At 43.3% G+C, this 17,286-nt stretch overlaps 1 protein-coding gene across 1 annotated transcript; it reads right to left on the bottom strand.

Annotated features, from left to right (window-relative positions):
- Positions 1 to 497: 497 nt before the first annotated feature.
- On the bottom strand, positions 498 to 6,900 carry LOC121874216. Its single transcript, XM_042378252.1, has 13 exons — positions 6,702 to 6,900; positions 5,820 to 6,029; positions 4,958 to 5,070; positions 4,644 to 4,826; positions 4,340 to 4,480; positions 3,751 to 4,104; positions 2,969 to 3,578; positions 2,736 to 2,839; positions 2,155 to 2,263; positions 1,768 to 1,991; positions 1,404 to 1,601; positions 1,055 to 1,278; positions 498 to 840 (listed from the first exon to the last, which is right to left on the bottom strand). The coding sequence occupies exons 1-13, from the start codon at positions 6,874 to 6,876 to the stop codon at positions 816 to 818; spliced, it is 2,670 nt and encodes an 889-aa protein (XP_042234186.1). The 5' UTR covers positions 6,877 to 6,900; the 3' UTR covers positions 498 to 815.
- Positions 6,901 to 17,286: the final 10,386 nt, after the last annotated feature.

Here is a 17,286-nt window from a genome sequence, read left to right as displayed (position 1 = left end):
GAAACTTCAAAAATGCTACAATTTCTGGATAAAATTGAGGTAAATTGGAAATGAATTGATTAATAGCATTAAATTAATAAACTAATATAACAACACAAGAAAATACGACAAAATACGACAAAATAAATATAAAAGCGAACATTATTATCCTCCAAATTCTCCAGCTCACTTGACAGCGCTGACAAAACATGGCTGCCAACTTGATCACAAAACACGGCGGCCAACAAAAGTGATCTACTCAACTATACCATAAATATTACGACAATTTAAGTAACAATACATTTATTTCCGTATGAGAAGAATACAATACTTTCATATCAATAAAATTTTTAACTCAGAAAACCTTACCTGGGAAAATATAGACGAATGCATTCCTAACTACCGTAATGTGATAAATTACCTTAATGGGTTTTTACCTCATTCACTAATATATAGACATCCACATACAGACACCTCATTGCTGTAATAAAGTAGAAAATAAAACACATACATAATAAGAACCTTTTCTTAAGCTAATTTTATTTAAAATAAGTGCACATTTGCCTTTAGGATAATATTTATAAATACCTTAAGTATACAACATACGGGATTATTTTGTACGTTCGTTCTACCTCTAAAGCGATTATTTCCATCTTACTCTATAGTCTAAAAATATTACAAAGAACTATTTACATTATTTCATATTTTTATATATTATCTACAATATAAAATTATCTAGGTACATGGTGAGCTTATATTAAAAAAACAGTCTTAAAAATAATTTGAGTTCGTAGTCTTGAGTATTTTTTTGGACAGATCTTTTGTTTTAATTGATACTAAGGTGGGCTCTCCTCCGCCTCCCTGCAACACAAAAAAGTCTTATTTTAGTGAATAAATGAGTTAATAGTCATGGAAATTAGTCAAAAGAATAGTCTGTGTTTTTCGATCTATTTGTAATGATGATGAAAATACGCATGAAGCACAAAATAATGAAATAGAATAACACAAAACCGAAAAGACGAAACTGCTAAAACGAGAGAAAATAAAACAAAAATTAAACGATACCTAGACTTACCCCATAGCAGAGCCCCAATACACCAAGTTGAATATAACGAAGGTGACGGGGATAGAGATACGGCCGGCCATTAGAATAAGCAGATGGTTAGGTAAGGGGGCTGGCCGTCTCACTCCAGGGGGATAGTCTGGTCGGCGGATAGGTGGGTAGTCATCCACGGGCTCAGGATCTGTGCTCACGAGTCCATGTTTACGGGACAGGGGACGCTGGCCTGTCATTTGAACCTGGAAGAGTGGGATGGGAATGTGAGTGAGGATAGGCCGTTGTCAATAGAGAGAAGGGTGGGAACTATTCTCTCTCTCTCTCTCTCTTTCTCTCTCACCTCCAACCACAAACACCCGTCACGTACCCTGGTTAGTCCACCGTTGGCCACACCATTGGCTACACCATTAGCCACACCGTTCCTGGAGGGGTTGAGGCCGGTGTCAGAGGTGATATACTCAATAAAGACGTGGCACATGACGACGGCGAAGATAAGAAGGACAGAGAAGAAGAGCCACACGTCCAGCATCTTGAAGTACGCTGTCTTGGGTAGTCCAGCGGTGGTCTGTCAGAGGAGGAGGGAGGGAGTGAGAGAAAGAGTACCGTGTCTTTGTTTTGAGTACTATGACTAATCCCGCCTTTGAGTACGACGACTTTACCTCCTTGAGTACAATATTTAATCTCCTAACCTAACCTAACCAAACAATTTATCTAACAATATTTATCCTCACCTGTGTGTAGAGAGATGAGAGAACGAGGAGAGTGAGGAGAGCGACGATGATGCGAGCGAGGAAGTTAGACAGCCTGAAGAAGAAGGTGGAGTAGGCGGCGACGAGGAGGAAGGTCGTGGGTAGGTAGAGAGTTAAGAGGTAGAATCCATAGCGGCGGGAAAACCTCACTTCAACCATCATTGTAGATTGGTGATTCTCTTCCCCAGCTTTCATGGTTACCCCGTCTATAGAGAAATGGTTACGTTAGGTTATGGTTAGATTAGCTTAAGTTATGGTTAGGTCGCAGGTAGTTTCAGCCTAATCTAACCAAACCATAACCAAAACCGAACCTAATCTAACCAAAGACTCCAAATGTCTCAGAATTAGCCACATGCCGTCACCACTTACCGACGATGTACTCCAGTAGCTGTATGCTCCCGGAGTAGATGGCGTCCCCAGGCTCAAAGGTCAGGAGGCTGGCTGACGCTGACCTGAGGGTGAAGTTGAGACGACACACCTGAAGAAGTCGACGAAGGAGTTAGAATTAAATAGGTTGAAAGGGATGGGGTGAAGGGTAGTGTGAGGTGATGGGGGAAGTGAGGGAGATGGTGAAGGGGGTGGTGATGGGGGTAGTGAGGGAGATGGTGAAGGGGGTGGTGAGGGAGGTGGTGAGGGAGGTGGTGAGGGAGGTGTTGAGTGGGTGGTGAGGGGGTGGTCAGGGGTGGTCAGTACACTACACAATTAACAAAAGACCCAATAATTAACAAAAGGATTAATATCATCTTTGTTAGTTTTGTTAATTTGTCATGTTAGGTATTTGTTCATTGTTACCAGTCAGTCGTCATCATACATTCACATACACATAGATATACAGTATACATCACACGCAGGGATGTGTATATTGTATGGCCATGTATCAGCGTGTATGTATGCGTGTGTACATGATCCTGCACCATGAAAGACCTGACGAAGGTGTACATACGACTCACCTGGACGTCAAAGGGGAACATGCCCAGGTGAAAGCCGCAGGTGTAGGTGGCTGTGTACACCTGGCTCACCTCTAACGTGTTCTCTGACCCCGCGAACACGTTTCCTGTACGAGATGAACACATGTTGAACAGGTGACGGTGAACAACTTAGCCCCGATATAGTCAAGTTCAAGTACAAGTAAATCCATAATGAACACTGCACGGGTCAAAAGAGGTCAAGCAAGGTCACTTACTTTCTTGAGGGAGGTCAGGAGAGCCTGGCTGAGGTTGACCTTCTCTGTGGCACTCCACCCTCGACCCCTCACCCAGGTTGGTGAAGAGGTTGTCGTGGGCGTTCTTGAAAAACACTTGCGGAGTCCAGATGGACAGCGACGCCTCCTGAGCCAGAAGGTTGAGGGAGCTGTCCTTCTTCAGGTTGAGGTACTTGAGTCGACTGTCCCTCCACGATAGACGGAGCTGGAAGGTGGTGGCGAAGGCAAGGTCGACAGTGACGATGGAAGGGAAGGTCACCAGGTTGATTGAGAACCGGATGGGGAGGGGCTTTCTTGGGGAGGGGGGAGGAGGAGGGAGGGAGCTGCGGTACCCCCGGGGCAACACCACCAGGGAACACTGCGCCTCGTCACTCCCGTCTGTGCAGTCCTCCCGCATGTCGCACCGCTGCTGGAGGTCAATGCAGGTGCCGTCAGCACAGGTGAACTGCTCGAGGTCACACACTGAGAGGGTCATGTTGACCACGTCACCGTTGCGTAGTCCACACGCATCGTGCCCCAGCGTCCACGGCTTGGTGCCAAATGGGTACTCGTCCGTGGTGATGGGCGACCAACGAGCCACGGCCCCTTCCTCCTGAATAAGGGTGATTAACATGGGTCTTCAAACGGGAGGGAGATAACAAACATTAATGAGGGAGACAGTACTAACATGCAGGGAGTGATACAGGTGTTAAAGAGGGCAACAGTCTATGATGTATGAGCAAACATTACGACTTACGACAGTGAAGTGAGTGAGAGAGATTTACCTTAAGTGAGGCAATAACCCAAGCCTCGTTTTGAGGATCCCAGGTGATGTCTGAGTGAAAGAAGCCCGCCAGCGCTGGCTTGCCCCCGCTGTCCCCCTCCAACACGTACTGCCTGTTAAAAGGCGAGGACTCACACACCCCAGGACCCCGTAGGTAGAGGATGGAGCGCTTGGGGAACTCGCAGGGGACGCAGAAGGAATATGTGTCAAGGCAGGCGATGTCAGACCAGCGGGCGGGGAAGTTATCGTACAGCATCACCAGGCAGTTCTCCACAGTGCCACCATTAGGCCCCGTCCCCCGCCATGGTCCGTCCCACGTGATTGGCTGACCAGAGAAGTACACCCACTGGCCCTCCTAGATATGGGTCACGATGTTAGATATTATATAAAGTTAGTTTTATCTTATTTTTATGCTTCAGATCACTTCTAAATTAGATAACCGTAATTAAGACAAATAACACATTAGGATAATATTAGCCACAAATAGAAGCGAATTTTATGAGAGAGAGAGAGAGAGAGAGAGAGAGAGAGAGAGAGAGAGAGAGAAACATTCACACAGATCTATCAAGACAGAGAGCCAGCCAACACACCTGGTCGGTATCATGGGCGCCCAGCCACATGTAAGACGCCCCCAGCCCGCCCGAGCAATAAGCCGCCTTCTCCACCGTCACCTGGTACAGCCATGCGTTCTCCTCTCTTGTGATCGGCACGCCCATCTTCCCGCCCACCACCTGTGTGAGGTAGGTGTGAGGTAAGTATATTCTTAACTATTATTAAGGTAACGCTCACATGTCTGAGGGTTGGCAACCGTGGCCCACTACTCCATTATCTGTAGCTCGATAGAATTTACCTTAAAACTAAAATTACCTGAGTGGTGGTGGAGGTGTAACATACCTGACACTGGTGTATGCCCTGGGTGAGGGTGTAGCGGTGGGGGAAGAAGGTCAATCTCCTGGTGGAGGCATCACACACAGCTTCTCGAGGGCGGCTCACCCAGGCCACGCCCCCCAATGTCTGCCACGACTGTCGCGACCAACCGAGAGCGTCTCCCTCCACGTACACCCCGCACGACGACAACTGTGGGGCAGACAACACTGTAAATAAGGTAAGAACAGGACAGGAGGTGATTGTTGTGGTCACTTAGCCGCCGCATCCCTAGAGTTTAATGGACGTCATGCAAAAGAATATCTACAGTGTGAATTACTGACCTGCCTGATGGAGTCCTCGTCGATCACTTCCCTCCACACGTTGAGCTCTGTGAACTCCCCACTGAAGCTCTGCTCTGGCTGAAACCCACCACCAAGAATATCCTGCTCCTGACCTGCCAGAAAAATATCTACATTAGTTAGTCCCTAAATATTTATCGTTTTTTCTTACGTATAATTTTTCCGTTTTCTATTATGATTTTCTTCAATACGTTTCTCACTCATTACTCTGTAATCTCCTCTATGTTAAGTTACGTTACGTCAATCTAGATTAAGTCAAGCTACGTTAGATAAGATGAATTAAGTCACACTAAAGGTTATCATTGACTTTCTGGGTTTAGCAGCCTTCAAACGTGACCCCTGCAGTGTAGTGTTGGACAAAGGGAGAAAGAGAGAGAGGGAGTCAGAGGCACAATACTGAGCCATTACCCTGTCAAGACTACTGCTGAGGCTTCAACACTTGATGGATAAATATTCTAATGGCTCTCACGGAAGTTCCTTTGTGATGAATATAAGCAGTTTAGGGTTTGAAAGTGATTTTAACCCCTTGAGGACGATGTTTTAACCCTTTGAGGATGACTATTAACGTTTAGTGCACACACACTCACACTGCTGTAGTCCTTCTGTACAGTGAGTCTCGTGACGCTAATTTATTTATATACAAACTGTTCAAGAAGCGATGCGGACTTTTTCTAACACTGCAGAGAGAGAGAGAGAGAGAGAGAGAGAGAGAGAGAGAGAGAGAGAGATAAACAGTCAGACATAAACACCACACAAATACATACATACACACACACACACACACACACACATGCATACACACATAAGCGAGGCTATATTAATGTGAGTCACTCCTAGTACTCACCCACAATCAGAACGCCCCCGCCATCCAGATTGCCGAAATCAGGCGGGAAGGAACCATCATCATGTTTCTCGCCATTCAGAAACACCGACCAGTTCCCGGAGGCGACGTCGACGGTGAGGCAGAAGTGGGACCAGTACCTGAAGGGCGTCACCAGACTCGACTTGGCCCATAAGCTGTGTAGAGCCACCTTGTACCCTGACATTCTGTGATCTGTGAGAGAGAGAGAGAGAGAGAGAGAGAGAGAGAATACCAAAATCAATCTTATGATCAAGTACTTAAAAAAAACCACTTAATTATCTCCCACAGGTGATCCAAACACTAAACACTAAACCATTCAACACCTCTATAACAACAATCAATGACCCATCAGTAACCTTTGACCTCAGTCTGTCTTGTAAGGTCATATGACTCAATTAGATACAAAATTACCTCATTAAAAATACATAAATAAGGTCACACGTGGGTCAGAAAATCTCCTAATTGCATAAATTTTTCAGGTGGTGGAGGTGGGCCATTTTGCTAGGTAATTAACGCTCGTTGTTAGTGAGAATAATGTGTCACTCTAATTAGGGGTAATTATCGTTGATGGTTAGGTTTTTTATTATTATTCTTTTGGTGATTAATTAGGCTGGATGAGGTTCTAGTGGGGGTATATAATGATTGACTTTCTTTGTTTTTATTTTAATGTCTTGTTGATCTGTGTCTGTCTGTCTGTCTGTCACCAAAGTGTTTTTTTTTTAATTGATTCGATCTTTTACAATGTCTGTCTGTCTGTCTGTCTCTCTCTTTCTGTCTGTCTGTCTGTCTCTGAGAGTTGATCTGGATACGATAGTTATGCCAACACAATACGAAATCTATAAAAACAATATGGCGGCGACGTACCCATCCTGAGCTCATTGTCCTTCGTGTTATCGACGGCGTAGGATATCAACGTCGACTCCTCCCTGAAGCGGTACATGTAGATCCTGTAGCAGAGAGTGAAGGAGGAAGGGAGGGCGGGGAAGGGGGTCAGTAGTCGAGCGTAGGTCTTGGATGAGGGCTTTCCTGACTCCTGCATTACCAACACCCTACTGGAGGAAGGACCTGGTGGGGGAGAATGATTACTGCCTGAAGGTGCTGTGTGCCCCGGAGGAGTTTGTTGACATATATGATTCCTTCATTTAAAATATAAGACAAGTTGACTACAGTAGGTGATTAAAGATATTTCTACTACGTCTGAGAGAGAGAGAGAGAGGGAATTACCTGGGCGCTGGGCAGTCACCACCATCAGCAGTAGCATGAGTAGAAGCGTCCTCACCGCCACACGCCAACTCCCAGCCATCTTCTATGTCAATCTCTCACCTGAAACGGAATTAATTATATCAAAATCCTCTAATAACTTCTAAATATCAGAGTCATTAATGGTCGTATATATAATGGTATTTATATATTAGAAGATGCCTCAACGGGTTAAGTCGTCGTATTGATAGGGTTAAGTCATCGTATTCAAAGGGTTAAGTCATCGTATTCAAGGGGTTAAGTCATCGTATTCAAAGGGTTAAGTTATCGTATCCAAGGGGTTAAGTCATCGTATTCAAGGGGTTAAGTCATCGTATTCAAAGGGTTAAGTCATCGTATTCAAGGGGTTAAGTCATCGTATTCAAGGGGTTAAGTCATCGTATTCAAAGGGTTAAGTCATCGTATTCAAAGGGTTAAGCCACTTCTTAAACTAAAAAACCCACAAATATTAAACCATTTTAGCTGTATTATTTATCTTATTTACTTATGAGTCTTTGAGAATAAAGGCCAAAGGATTTTTACGAGAGATAAGTAAATTCGTCGTAAGGTCTTTTGAGGAACAGGCCGTGGGTGCGTGATGCCCCGCTTTGAAGGGAATTAGCGCTTGGTCGCCTTAGTGATTCTAGACATTAGTAGAACGAGTCTGTTTCTTTGTGTGTGTCTGTCAGTCCTTCTCTCTCTCTCTCCCTCTGTATATTTATCTATTAATTTATTCATTATATCACTTCGTCGCATATACCATCGACTTGTATGAACATCTAGGAGAACAACATTCACTTCTACGGACAGTTTTCCTACCTACTCCACAACTAAATCCTGTTCTAACATCCTATGGAGCTCCTTACCCTATTATAGTGTATATTTCCAGTATAATATAACCCCTAAGCTGTTTAACTTACCCTAAATTACATATATATATATATTTTTTTTTACATATATTTATTTAGTTTTTGTTAATATGGAGTTAGGCAAGAACTCACTGCTCGGTTTCTGATTTATGGGTGACAAAAACGAGAAAAGACAATCAATAATAGGGGTGTGTGATAGATTTTAGCTCAATAGTAAGTCTAAAACAACGAATATGGTAAACTGTAGTAAGTTATATAAATGGTTCTTGTATTTTAACTGTTTATTCGTAGCCAAAATCAACCACAAATAGGAATAAAGACAAATCTGTGAACAGTATGTATAGCTATTATCAAGGTCAATATTTTGTAGACATTTCCAGCGATTAAACACGAAAGACAATGATCAAACGAGAGATAAACCTTAAAAAACAAACAAGAATCAATAACAATAATTCCATCCAGCGAAAAAAACACGATAGAAAACGGTCATGAGACAGAAAACGATTAATTTGTAAGGACTAACTTAAATAAATCAATAACACCACGCCATTTCCTGCTAATAAACCCAACAACACAAATATATCAACAATACTCACTATCTATAATCAAGGACATATTTTAGACATTTACAGAAACTAAAAATAATTGTAAACATAACAAAAAAAATGGGAGATAGTAAAAAAATAAATAAACTCGCCAACTCGCCATGATGTATTCAGTGATTTTTTTTGCCTCAACCAAGAGCGTCACAGTGGCAGCAGCAGTGAGGAGGTCAGGTGATATAATACAGAGTCATGGATGGATCAGCAGACTCTAGGTTTGCCTACCTGACTCTGCCTCCAGCGACACTGCCACGTGAGGGAGTGTGTTTGGCTGGTGGGGTAGGGGGAGAGGGGGTAGGGGGGATTATATACGCGTTTTGTGACATGCAACTTTTACTCTATCTCTCTCTCTCTCTCTCTATTCCTTCTACGTCACTCCCCTTTTCCTTTCTCCCTCTACATCCATCTCTCCCTTTTACCCTCCTTCCTCCATCAACTACTTCAATAGCAGGAGGAGGAAGAAAGGAGGAGGAGGAGGAGGAGGTAGGAAGAGAAGGATTATCAAGAGGAGGAAGAGACGGAGGAAACCAAGAGGAGCAACAGAAAGGATAGAAGGAAGGAGAGGAGGAGAAGGGGTAGAAGGAAGAGAAGAATCAAAAGGGACAGAAGGGGAGGAGGAGGAGGAGGAGGAGGAGGAGGAGGAGGAGGAAGAGGGTTAGAAGGAAGAAGAGAAGAAGGAGGAGGGTCAGTGACGAGAGATGCCGTGTGTTGTGTTATTGATCGCTCGTTTTGCCCAGCCCGCCACTACACGGGTCATGAGTCGAATGGGCCCCTGGCATAACAGGCCCCAGGCATAACAGACCCCAGTCATAATAGGCCCCAGTCGTAATGGGGCCCCAGTCATAACATCCCCCAGGTTTATCAGGCCCAAGTTCAAATGGGCCCCAGTCATAACAGGTTCAAGTTCAAATGGGGCCCATAATTCTAATGACCCTATCAAAAGTAGGTTCTATTAGCCCCGTGGCCCATTACAACTGGAGCCCATTAGACATGCAAACCTACACAACACAGCCCGAGGTTTATCGTCAACAAATACGACTCCTCTCCCCCACCGATTTTCAGGACGGAAATTGGATGCCGCGTTTCATTTTTTAATATAAACTGCTGGAACTAACTATTAAATTTACGAGCGATTTAGAGGTGCAAGCTAGTGATTTTTTCCTTCCCCTGACGGCCTCAATAACTAGGAAAATAGAGGCTTGCAGGTATAAACACAGTTCTCTATCAACTAGCTAACTGTCTCCTTATTAACGGTGGGGGTGCAAAGGCGTAGTGGAATCGGGTTGAGGCAGAGAGATACTGGCTATAACCTCGTAAGAAATCTTGTTAAGGTCTTGTTCTCCCTATTGCTGGAACCTACACCCTCCCTCCTATACATCTCATACTAACAATAACGTCTTGTTCTCCCTATTGCTGGAACCTACACCCTCCCTTCTATACATCTCATACTAACAATAACCACAACAATCACTGGGTGGAACTTCTTAACACTACAACTCCGTGATGGCGGGAAACACGGGTGCGTGAGGTGATGAGGCCTCGTAAAAAAAAAAAAAACATTAATTATCTACCTGTGTACTTCTTCTTCGTGTTATTTACGGATTATGGCGGCGTCCTTTAGGAGATTATCATAAGAGGTAGTATGGAGAGAGAGGTGGAGAATGAGGGGGGGGGGGAGAGATAGAAAGAGAAGGAAGGGAATTTTCTTGAATGGGAATCAGTTGTTGGGCTCAGGCGTGACGTCACCAATAACAATAATCAAATGACGTCACGCCTCAAGCCGGATTATTGACTTCCTAATTGGTAGACAAACAATGACGTCACGTATAATTTGAAAAATCCGGCGAAATAATTTATATCGAGTAAACGTATCTATATAAGGTAGAGACACACACAGGTGATAAACACGACGTTCTGTTGACACGTGAGGTGAGGGAGTGGTAGGTGGCGTGAGTATAAACCAACTTATGGCAACGCAGAGTAAATTGTTGTGACCCAGAGAGTACTATTACAACCACCACAACTACAACAATAACAACAACCACAACAACTACAACAATAACAACAACCACCACAACTACAACAATAACAACAACCACAACAACTACAATAAAAACATCACCTCAACGGCCGAGAGTTAATGACAAAATTATGCAGATATAATCACTGCTACACTGCTCTTACCATTAACATTATAATCTGTTTCTGTGACTACTTGTGTGTGTGTGTCTACGAAAATCCGTGCGTGTTGACAAGGTGTTATCACGCGTCTACGACATATGTACGTGTTTACCTTGTTTGTGTGCGTGTGTATGTGTGTTTACGCTTATATAAACATACGCACGCATATATGTAATTATATATAAAAAAATACGACACACACACACACAGTGCCAACTAGTCGAGGGAGATCAGTTCGTTGTTATGGTTTGATTCTCTTTTGTTTTCTTCTCCTCCTTCTGTTCGTTTTCCTTTTAGATCTCCTGTTTCTGTCATCCTTCCCCTTTTCTTCCTCCTCTTCGTCTCCTTCCTTCCTCTTCCTTCTCTCCCTACTACCTCCTCTTCCTCCTCCTCCTTCCAGCACCCCCTTCGCATACCACAGGACCCCAAAGAGAGAGAGAGAGAGAGAGAGAGAGAGAGAGAGAGAGGTGTAATACATCCCTACTCTCCATCATCCCCGTGTAGTAAGTTGACGTCGTTATAAGATAGGAGGGAAAAACAGCACCAACCAGCCCGCTATCCCTTGTCCACCCCAGACTCCAATACACTTTCCACAATCATTCACAAAACACTACATTCTATCAGCTCATGTTCGTCATATGAAGGTCAGGTCAGGGCACGACATCTTTGGTTAGGAGACAGGTGACCTACTGACCTAATGCATGTGTTGTGGTGACCTTAATTTAGCAGAAGGGTCAGCGTGTGTGTGTGTGTGTGTGTGTGTGATTAAGGCAGGTATATGTAGGTGTGTTGTGTGGGTTAGGTGTTTACAGGTGTGTGTGTGTGGTGAGATAGGTTGGAGGAAAGAGGGAAGAGGAAGGAAAGGTGGAAAGAAGAAAAGAGGGGGAAGAGGGATGATAGAGGAGGAAGAGGGGGAGGGAATAAAAGGAGAGAGAGGGAGGAAGGAGAAAGATGAAGGAGAGAGAGAGAGAGAGAGAGAGAGAGAGAGAGAGAGAGACGTGTTGACGTTGATAATATAACATAAACTACGTTAGTGTCTAAAACCATTGATTCATTTTCTGCCTCACCGTAACACAGGACAAAGACGAAGGAAGAGAAGGCGGAAGAGGAGGAGGTAGGGAGAAGAGGAGGAAGGGGAGGAGGAGGAGGAGGAGGAAAAGGTGGTAGGGAGAAGAGGAGGAAAGCGAGGAGTAGGAGGAAGGAAGGAGAAAGAGGAGGAGGTAGGGAGAAGAGGAGGAAAGGGAGGAGAAGGAGGAAGGAAGGAGAGAGGAAGAAGGGAGAATGAGGGAGGATAATGATGACAGGGATGAAGGTTTGGTGAGAGAGAGAGAGAACTGTTTCCAATACCTTACTTTAACTTCCCAGAAGTCAAGTTATGTCTTTGCTAACTTAGGTTAGTTTAAGTCAGGTTAAATTAGATTAGTTCAAGTTAATATACGTTTGGTTAATGTGAGGATAAGTTAGTTTAAGTTAGGTTAAGTTTGGCTAAGTCAGGGTTATAGTCTGTAACTTAGCAAGACGCTGACGTGTTGATTTAAGATTGAAAATTGATCTGAAAAAGTTAAGTCTGGCCTCCCACACTAGTTTATACGTAAGGTGCCACTCACTGCTGGGAGTCGAGGACGGGGAGACAGACAAACAGATAGACAGACACTTAAATAAATAAATAAAAACAGACGGGCCGAGAGATGGAAAGAAAGATAGACAGGTAAAATGATACACAGATCGAGAGACAGACAGACAAATAGACAGATTATAAGACAAAGATACTCACACACACACACACACACACACACACACACACACACACACACACACACACACACTCTCCTTCAAGTTTTCGGTATTCACAACCCCGATATAATTTCTGTGTCTTGGTGATCCGGGTTGGACAAGATTGCGTGACAATGAAGAGAGAGAGAGAGAGAGAGAGAGAGAGAGAGAGAGAGAGAGAGAGAGAGAGGTAGGTTCATCACGTAGTTGGTTGGGTGGTCAAGTTGGTAGGGTCATCTAGGAGGAGGAACAGGAACAGGAAGAGGTTAAGTTAGGTTAATCTTCGTGATATAAGCTGTAGGGACTAACCTTCACTTAAGCCATGTATCAATTCGTTAACTTTGTTCTTAGTTCACCAGTGAGAACATTACACCAGTAGCGGCGGGGAGGGGAGCTTCACTCTCTCGCACTGGACAACCGCCATGGTAGGTTCCACGCACTAGGCCAGGAATCTGTATTGGTAAACATTACATTGAAGAATCGTACTTGTGGTTGATCTTAGTTACATATTTACCTATGTTTAGTTAATTTTATTGATAATTGTCTAAGGTCACAAGTATCTGATGAATACAAGGATATTTTATTTGATATGTTTATGCCTGTGTATGTGTGATTCTCTACGTGTAGGTGTTTTTCATGTGTGTGTGTGTGTGTGTGTGTGTGTGTGTGTGGTCACAAATGCGTATCTGTGTATGCATCAGACGTCACAGAGTAGGCCAGGGTCACGACACTATCAACACAAGGTGGATCTAATCGAAACTAAACACAAAATTGACCCCTGAAATACACATAATAACCTCGACTATCTCACGGGACTCACACCAGGTCACTTGTCAAGGGGGCGAGGGTGGACATTGTGCCAGCTGAAGGAAAAATAAGGGGTTCAGTTTCTTTCAATCCATTTTCTCATTTTACTATTTAAATTATTATTGTTATTACATTATTATTATCATTATCATCATTGTTGTTGTTGTGAAGGAGAAGGAAGTGAGGGAGTGAGGGAAGGCTGAGGGCCGGTGAGGGAGTAAGGAAAATGGGGAAGTGAGTGACCAATAAAGGTGAATTACGAGGTATCACTCACTTGGTCACGCTATGAGTGACCCCTTCGGCCTGGGGCCTACTCTCTCCTTCTCTCTTTCTCGACGTAACATGGGAATTTGCTTTAAAGATTCTGTATGTCTGCTTTCGTGTGTGTGTGTGGGGGGGGGGGAGGTTTAGATATATAATTGTTGTTTATAAATATACACGAACACAAAAGACTCTACGAACACACACACAAACAACAACAATGATAACAACAGCTAAACAACACCAACAAAAAAAACAGATCACATATTTTAAATATTATGAGGAAGAAGAACAAGAATAAGCAGAACAACAGCAACTACAACAAAAATGAGAACAAGATAAAGAAGAAAATACGAACAAGAAAAACAACACTATTTCTGCAGACGACAAGATGGCCGAGGAAGGAGAGCCTGACCCCACTGAATGACAGGCTTCGTGTCGTCTGAGATCCCCACACCACTGAACACACACACACACACACCACCACGGAATAAATCTCTGTTAGGTAGGAGATTATATTAGTATTTTAAAAGCTGGTATTTAAACGACCAAGATGATAGGTTTTTGTCATAAGGTTTTGGGGGGAAAGGCATGATAGTATTGTGTGTGTGTGTGTGTGTGTGTGTGTGTGTGTGTGTGTTCATAGGTTTCTCCGTTTCATGTGATTAAGATTTTTTCCCATTCAACAAAAGTCGAGTTAAAACCATATTTTTTTTTAAATAGGTTTAATGAATCATAAGATGTCTCGTAGTCCCCCTAAGAGATCACACACACACACACACACACACACACACACACACACACACACACACACGTCAAGGTCTCGAATTGGACAGAACCCCATGACAATAAAGATCGATACCACGGCAGGTTAATTTGGTCTGATTCTCGGTAGTGATTCACATTTTTTCTTCTGGTTTCTTCTTCTCTATGACGTGTTAATTGGGGTCAGCTGGGATACTAATCGAGGTTTTCCACGAGTGCAGGTCAAATTGTCCTCTCTCTCCCTCTCACAAAAATCTATGATAATTTATTGTCTTTTGACCTTTGCTAACGTAAGGGGTGTAAATGAAGACCTAAATTATTGTTGTTGTTATTGTTATTATTGTTATTATTATTGTCGTTGTTGTTATTGTTATTATTATTGTCGTTATTGTTATTATTATTGTTGTTATTGATTTTATTATTGTTGTTGTTATTATTATTATTATTATTATTATTATTATTAATATTATTATTATTATTATTAATATTGTTTTAAACCATCTCTTGTAAACTTTGCGACATATAACTTAGAAAAAACTAAATACTTTAGTTATCGCTTAAATGAATTAATCTGTTGCCGTTTTCTCTATCCCCCAAAAGGCAATTTTAATTACTCTCTAACTCAACTACCGAAAGGCAATTAGACTAACGAGGTAAAGAGGTAAATTAAATAACTCCGACTCTAGGGAGTGAGAAATACAATAGACATTTATTCATAATTAAATCTGCGCTAATCTTATGCCTTGGGGTAGCTCACAAATTAGAAAATGGATTATGATATGATAATTAACCGGGATAACTAGCTTATTCCTGTCGCAGAACGTAAGGGGGTGGGAAAAAATAGCAAGGATTGGGAAGTTAATTATCTATTTGGGATGTTTTTTAAAGCAGTTGACACGAAGTAGCTATTCTGTACTAGCTACTGTATAACTGTCCGTATATTTGCAATAGTATCTGTAACTGTACTTGTATATGTACTTAAACTTGTACTTGTGACTACTTGTACGTACCTGTCACTCCACACATCAAAGAAAACAAAGAACTTATGATGACAATTACACCACAAATTAACCCATAATCACTAAATACCTCGCACTTGATACGCACTAAATTTAACACCCCGAGAACCAATTATATGAATTATAACATATATTAATTAATTATCACAGACCCTACATTGATATAGACAAAAAAAAATGAAATTATATCTCGGCGTCTACTGAGGTCATCTTCACGCAAGCGGTCCACTATCATGATCCAATGTTACACTAATGCCAACTTACGAGAGGCTCTGTTATCCACCCCGTCAGGGATTTGGTACGTGGGATCCTGCCAGCCACTCTCTCAGGGGGCGCTGGGGTTGTCTCAGTGTGTGATTCGTAGGTAAAAAAAAAAAAAATCCTTTCGTATTTTTAGAGAGAAAGTGAGAGAAAGTTAAAGAAAGTGAGAGAAATAGAGAGCAAGAGGTAATATCCTTCGTGTTCCTCAGAAGAATGCCGTAATTATCTATTTACATATAAAGAAAAACAACTAATATAATTCCGCTTTATGTAAACACGAGCTTTGGTTTATTTTCTTGTCTGATTCACCGCGTCAGTCGTCACCAATATCGATCAGCTGACACTCCTCTGTCTTTGTCTGACACTCCTGACACATTGTGAACTTCTCCTGTGCACATAGACACACTGTAAACGTCTCCTGTGCACATAGACACACTGTAAACGTCTCCTGTGCACATAGACACACTGTAAACGTCTCCTGTGCACATAGACCACCTCCCTCCTTATCTCCATCTATCTCTCTTTCTCTCCCTATCTTCTTCCCTCCCTCCACTCCTCTCTCTTCTCTCCCCTACTTCAGTCCCTACTTCATTCTCTCCCTCTCCCCTCCGCCCTTCTCGCATTTTTCTTCCTCTTAGCTTCTTCCTTAACATTTCTCTTCCTCCTTCGTCTCTCCCTCCCTCATTATCTCTACACCCATCCTTCTTTCTCTATCTCTTTCCTTCATCAGTTCTCTTTCTCTCTTCATCCCTCACTTGCCTTTCTCCTCCCCCCACTCCATCTTTCACCCTCCCTCCTCCCTCCCTAATAATCACAACACACGGATCAGATGTTGCGTCTTCCTATAACACAGACAGACAGACAGACACAGAGTCATAGAGAGAGAGAGACAAAAAGACAGAAACAGACAGAAACAGAATCATGGAGAGACAGAAACAGACAGAAACAGAGTGAGAGAGAGAGAGACAGTCACGTCAGGGCCACAAATCAGGTTGTTTTCTGAGTCAACAATACAAATATATAACATGACCCGCAGAGTGAGTCAGTTAGTCCACACCAGGTCATTATTATGGCCTACCTGGTGTATATGTGGCCCAGATGGTGTATATGTGGCCCATATTGTGTGTGTGTGTGTGTGTGTTTGCATGACTCACCTGGTTTATGTGTGGTCCAGGTGGTGTATGTGTGGCCCAGGTGGTTTATGTGTGGTCCATATAGCGTGTTTACATGGCCCACCTGGTTTGTGTGTGGCGCACCTGGTTTGTTTGTGGTCCAGCTGGTGTATGTGTGGCCAAGTTGGTGTGTGTGTGTGTGGCTCAGGTAGTGTATGTGTGGCCCAGGAGGTGTGTGTGTGTGTGGCCCACCTAGTGAATGTTTGGCCAATTTGGTGTGTGTGTGTGGCCCAGTTGGTGTATGTGGCCCAGCTGGTGTATATGTGGCCCAGGAGGTGTGTGTGTTTGTGTGGCCCAGGAGGTGTGTGTGTGTGTTTGTGTGGCCTGGTTGGTGTAGTATGTGGCCCAGGAGGTGTTTGTGTGGCCCAGGAGGTGTGTGTTGTGGCCCAGTTGGTGTATGTGGCCTTGCTAGCTGGTGTGGGGTGTGTGTCCAGGATGGGTGTGTGTGCTTGTGTGTGGCCCAGTTGGTGTATGTGGCCCAGGGGAGGTGCTTCCAGTGG

This window comes from Homarus americanus, unplaced genomic scaffold (genome assembly GCF_018991925.1).
Source record: "Homarus americanus isolate GMGI-L3 unplaced genomic scaffold, GMGI_Hamer_2.0 scaffold55640, whole genome shotgun sequence".
NCBI lineage: Eukaryota > Metazoa > Arthropoda > Malacostraca > Decapoda > Nephropidae > Homarus > Homarus americanus.
Note: the sequence above shows the minus strand (reverse complement) of the source record. Positions and strands in the feature narration are given on the sequence as shown.

Excerpts from the sequence above, each read along its gene's own strand:
- LOC121874216 (XM_042378252.1), bottom strand. The coding sequence starts at position 6,876 with ATGCAGGAGTCAGGAAAGCCCTCATCCAAGACCTACGCTCGACTACTG. Across the intron at positions 6,030-6,701 it reads GGACAATGAGCTCAGGATGG|ATCACAGAATGTCAGGGTAC; the intron begins GTACGTCGCCGC and ends TCTCTCTCACAG. Across the intron at positions 4,105-4,339 it reads GCGCCCATGATACCGACCAG|GAGGGCCAGTGGGTGTACTT; the intron begins GTGTGTTGGCTG and ends ACCCATATCTAG.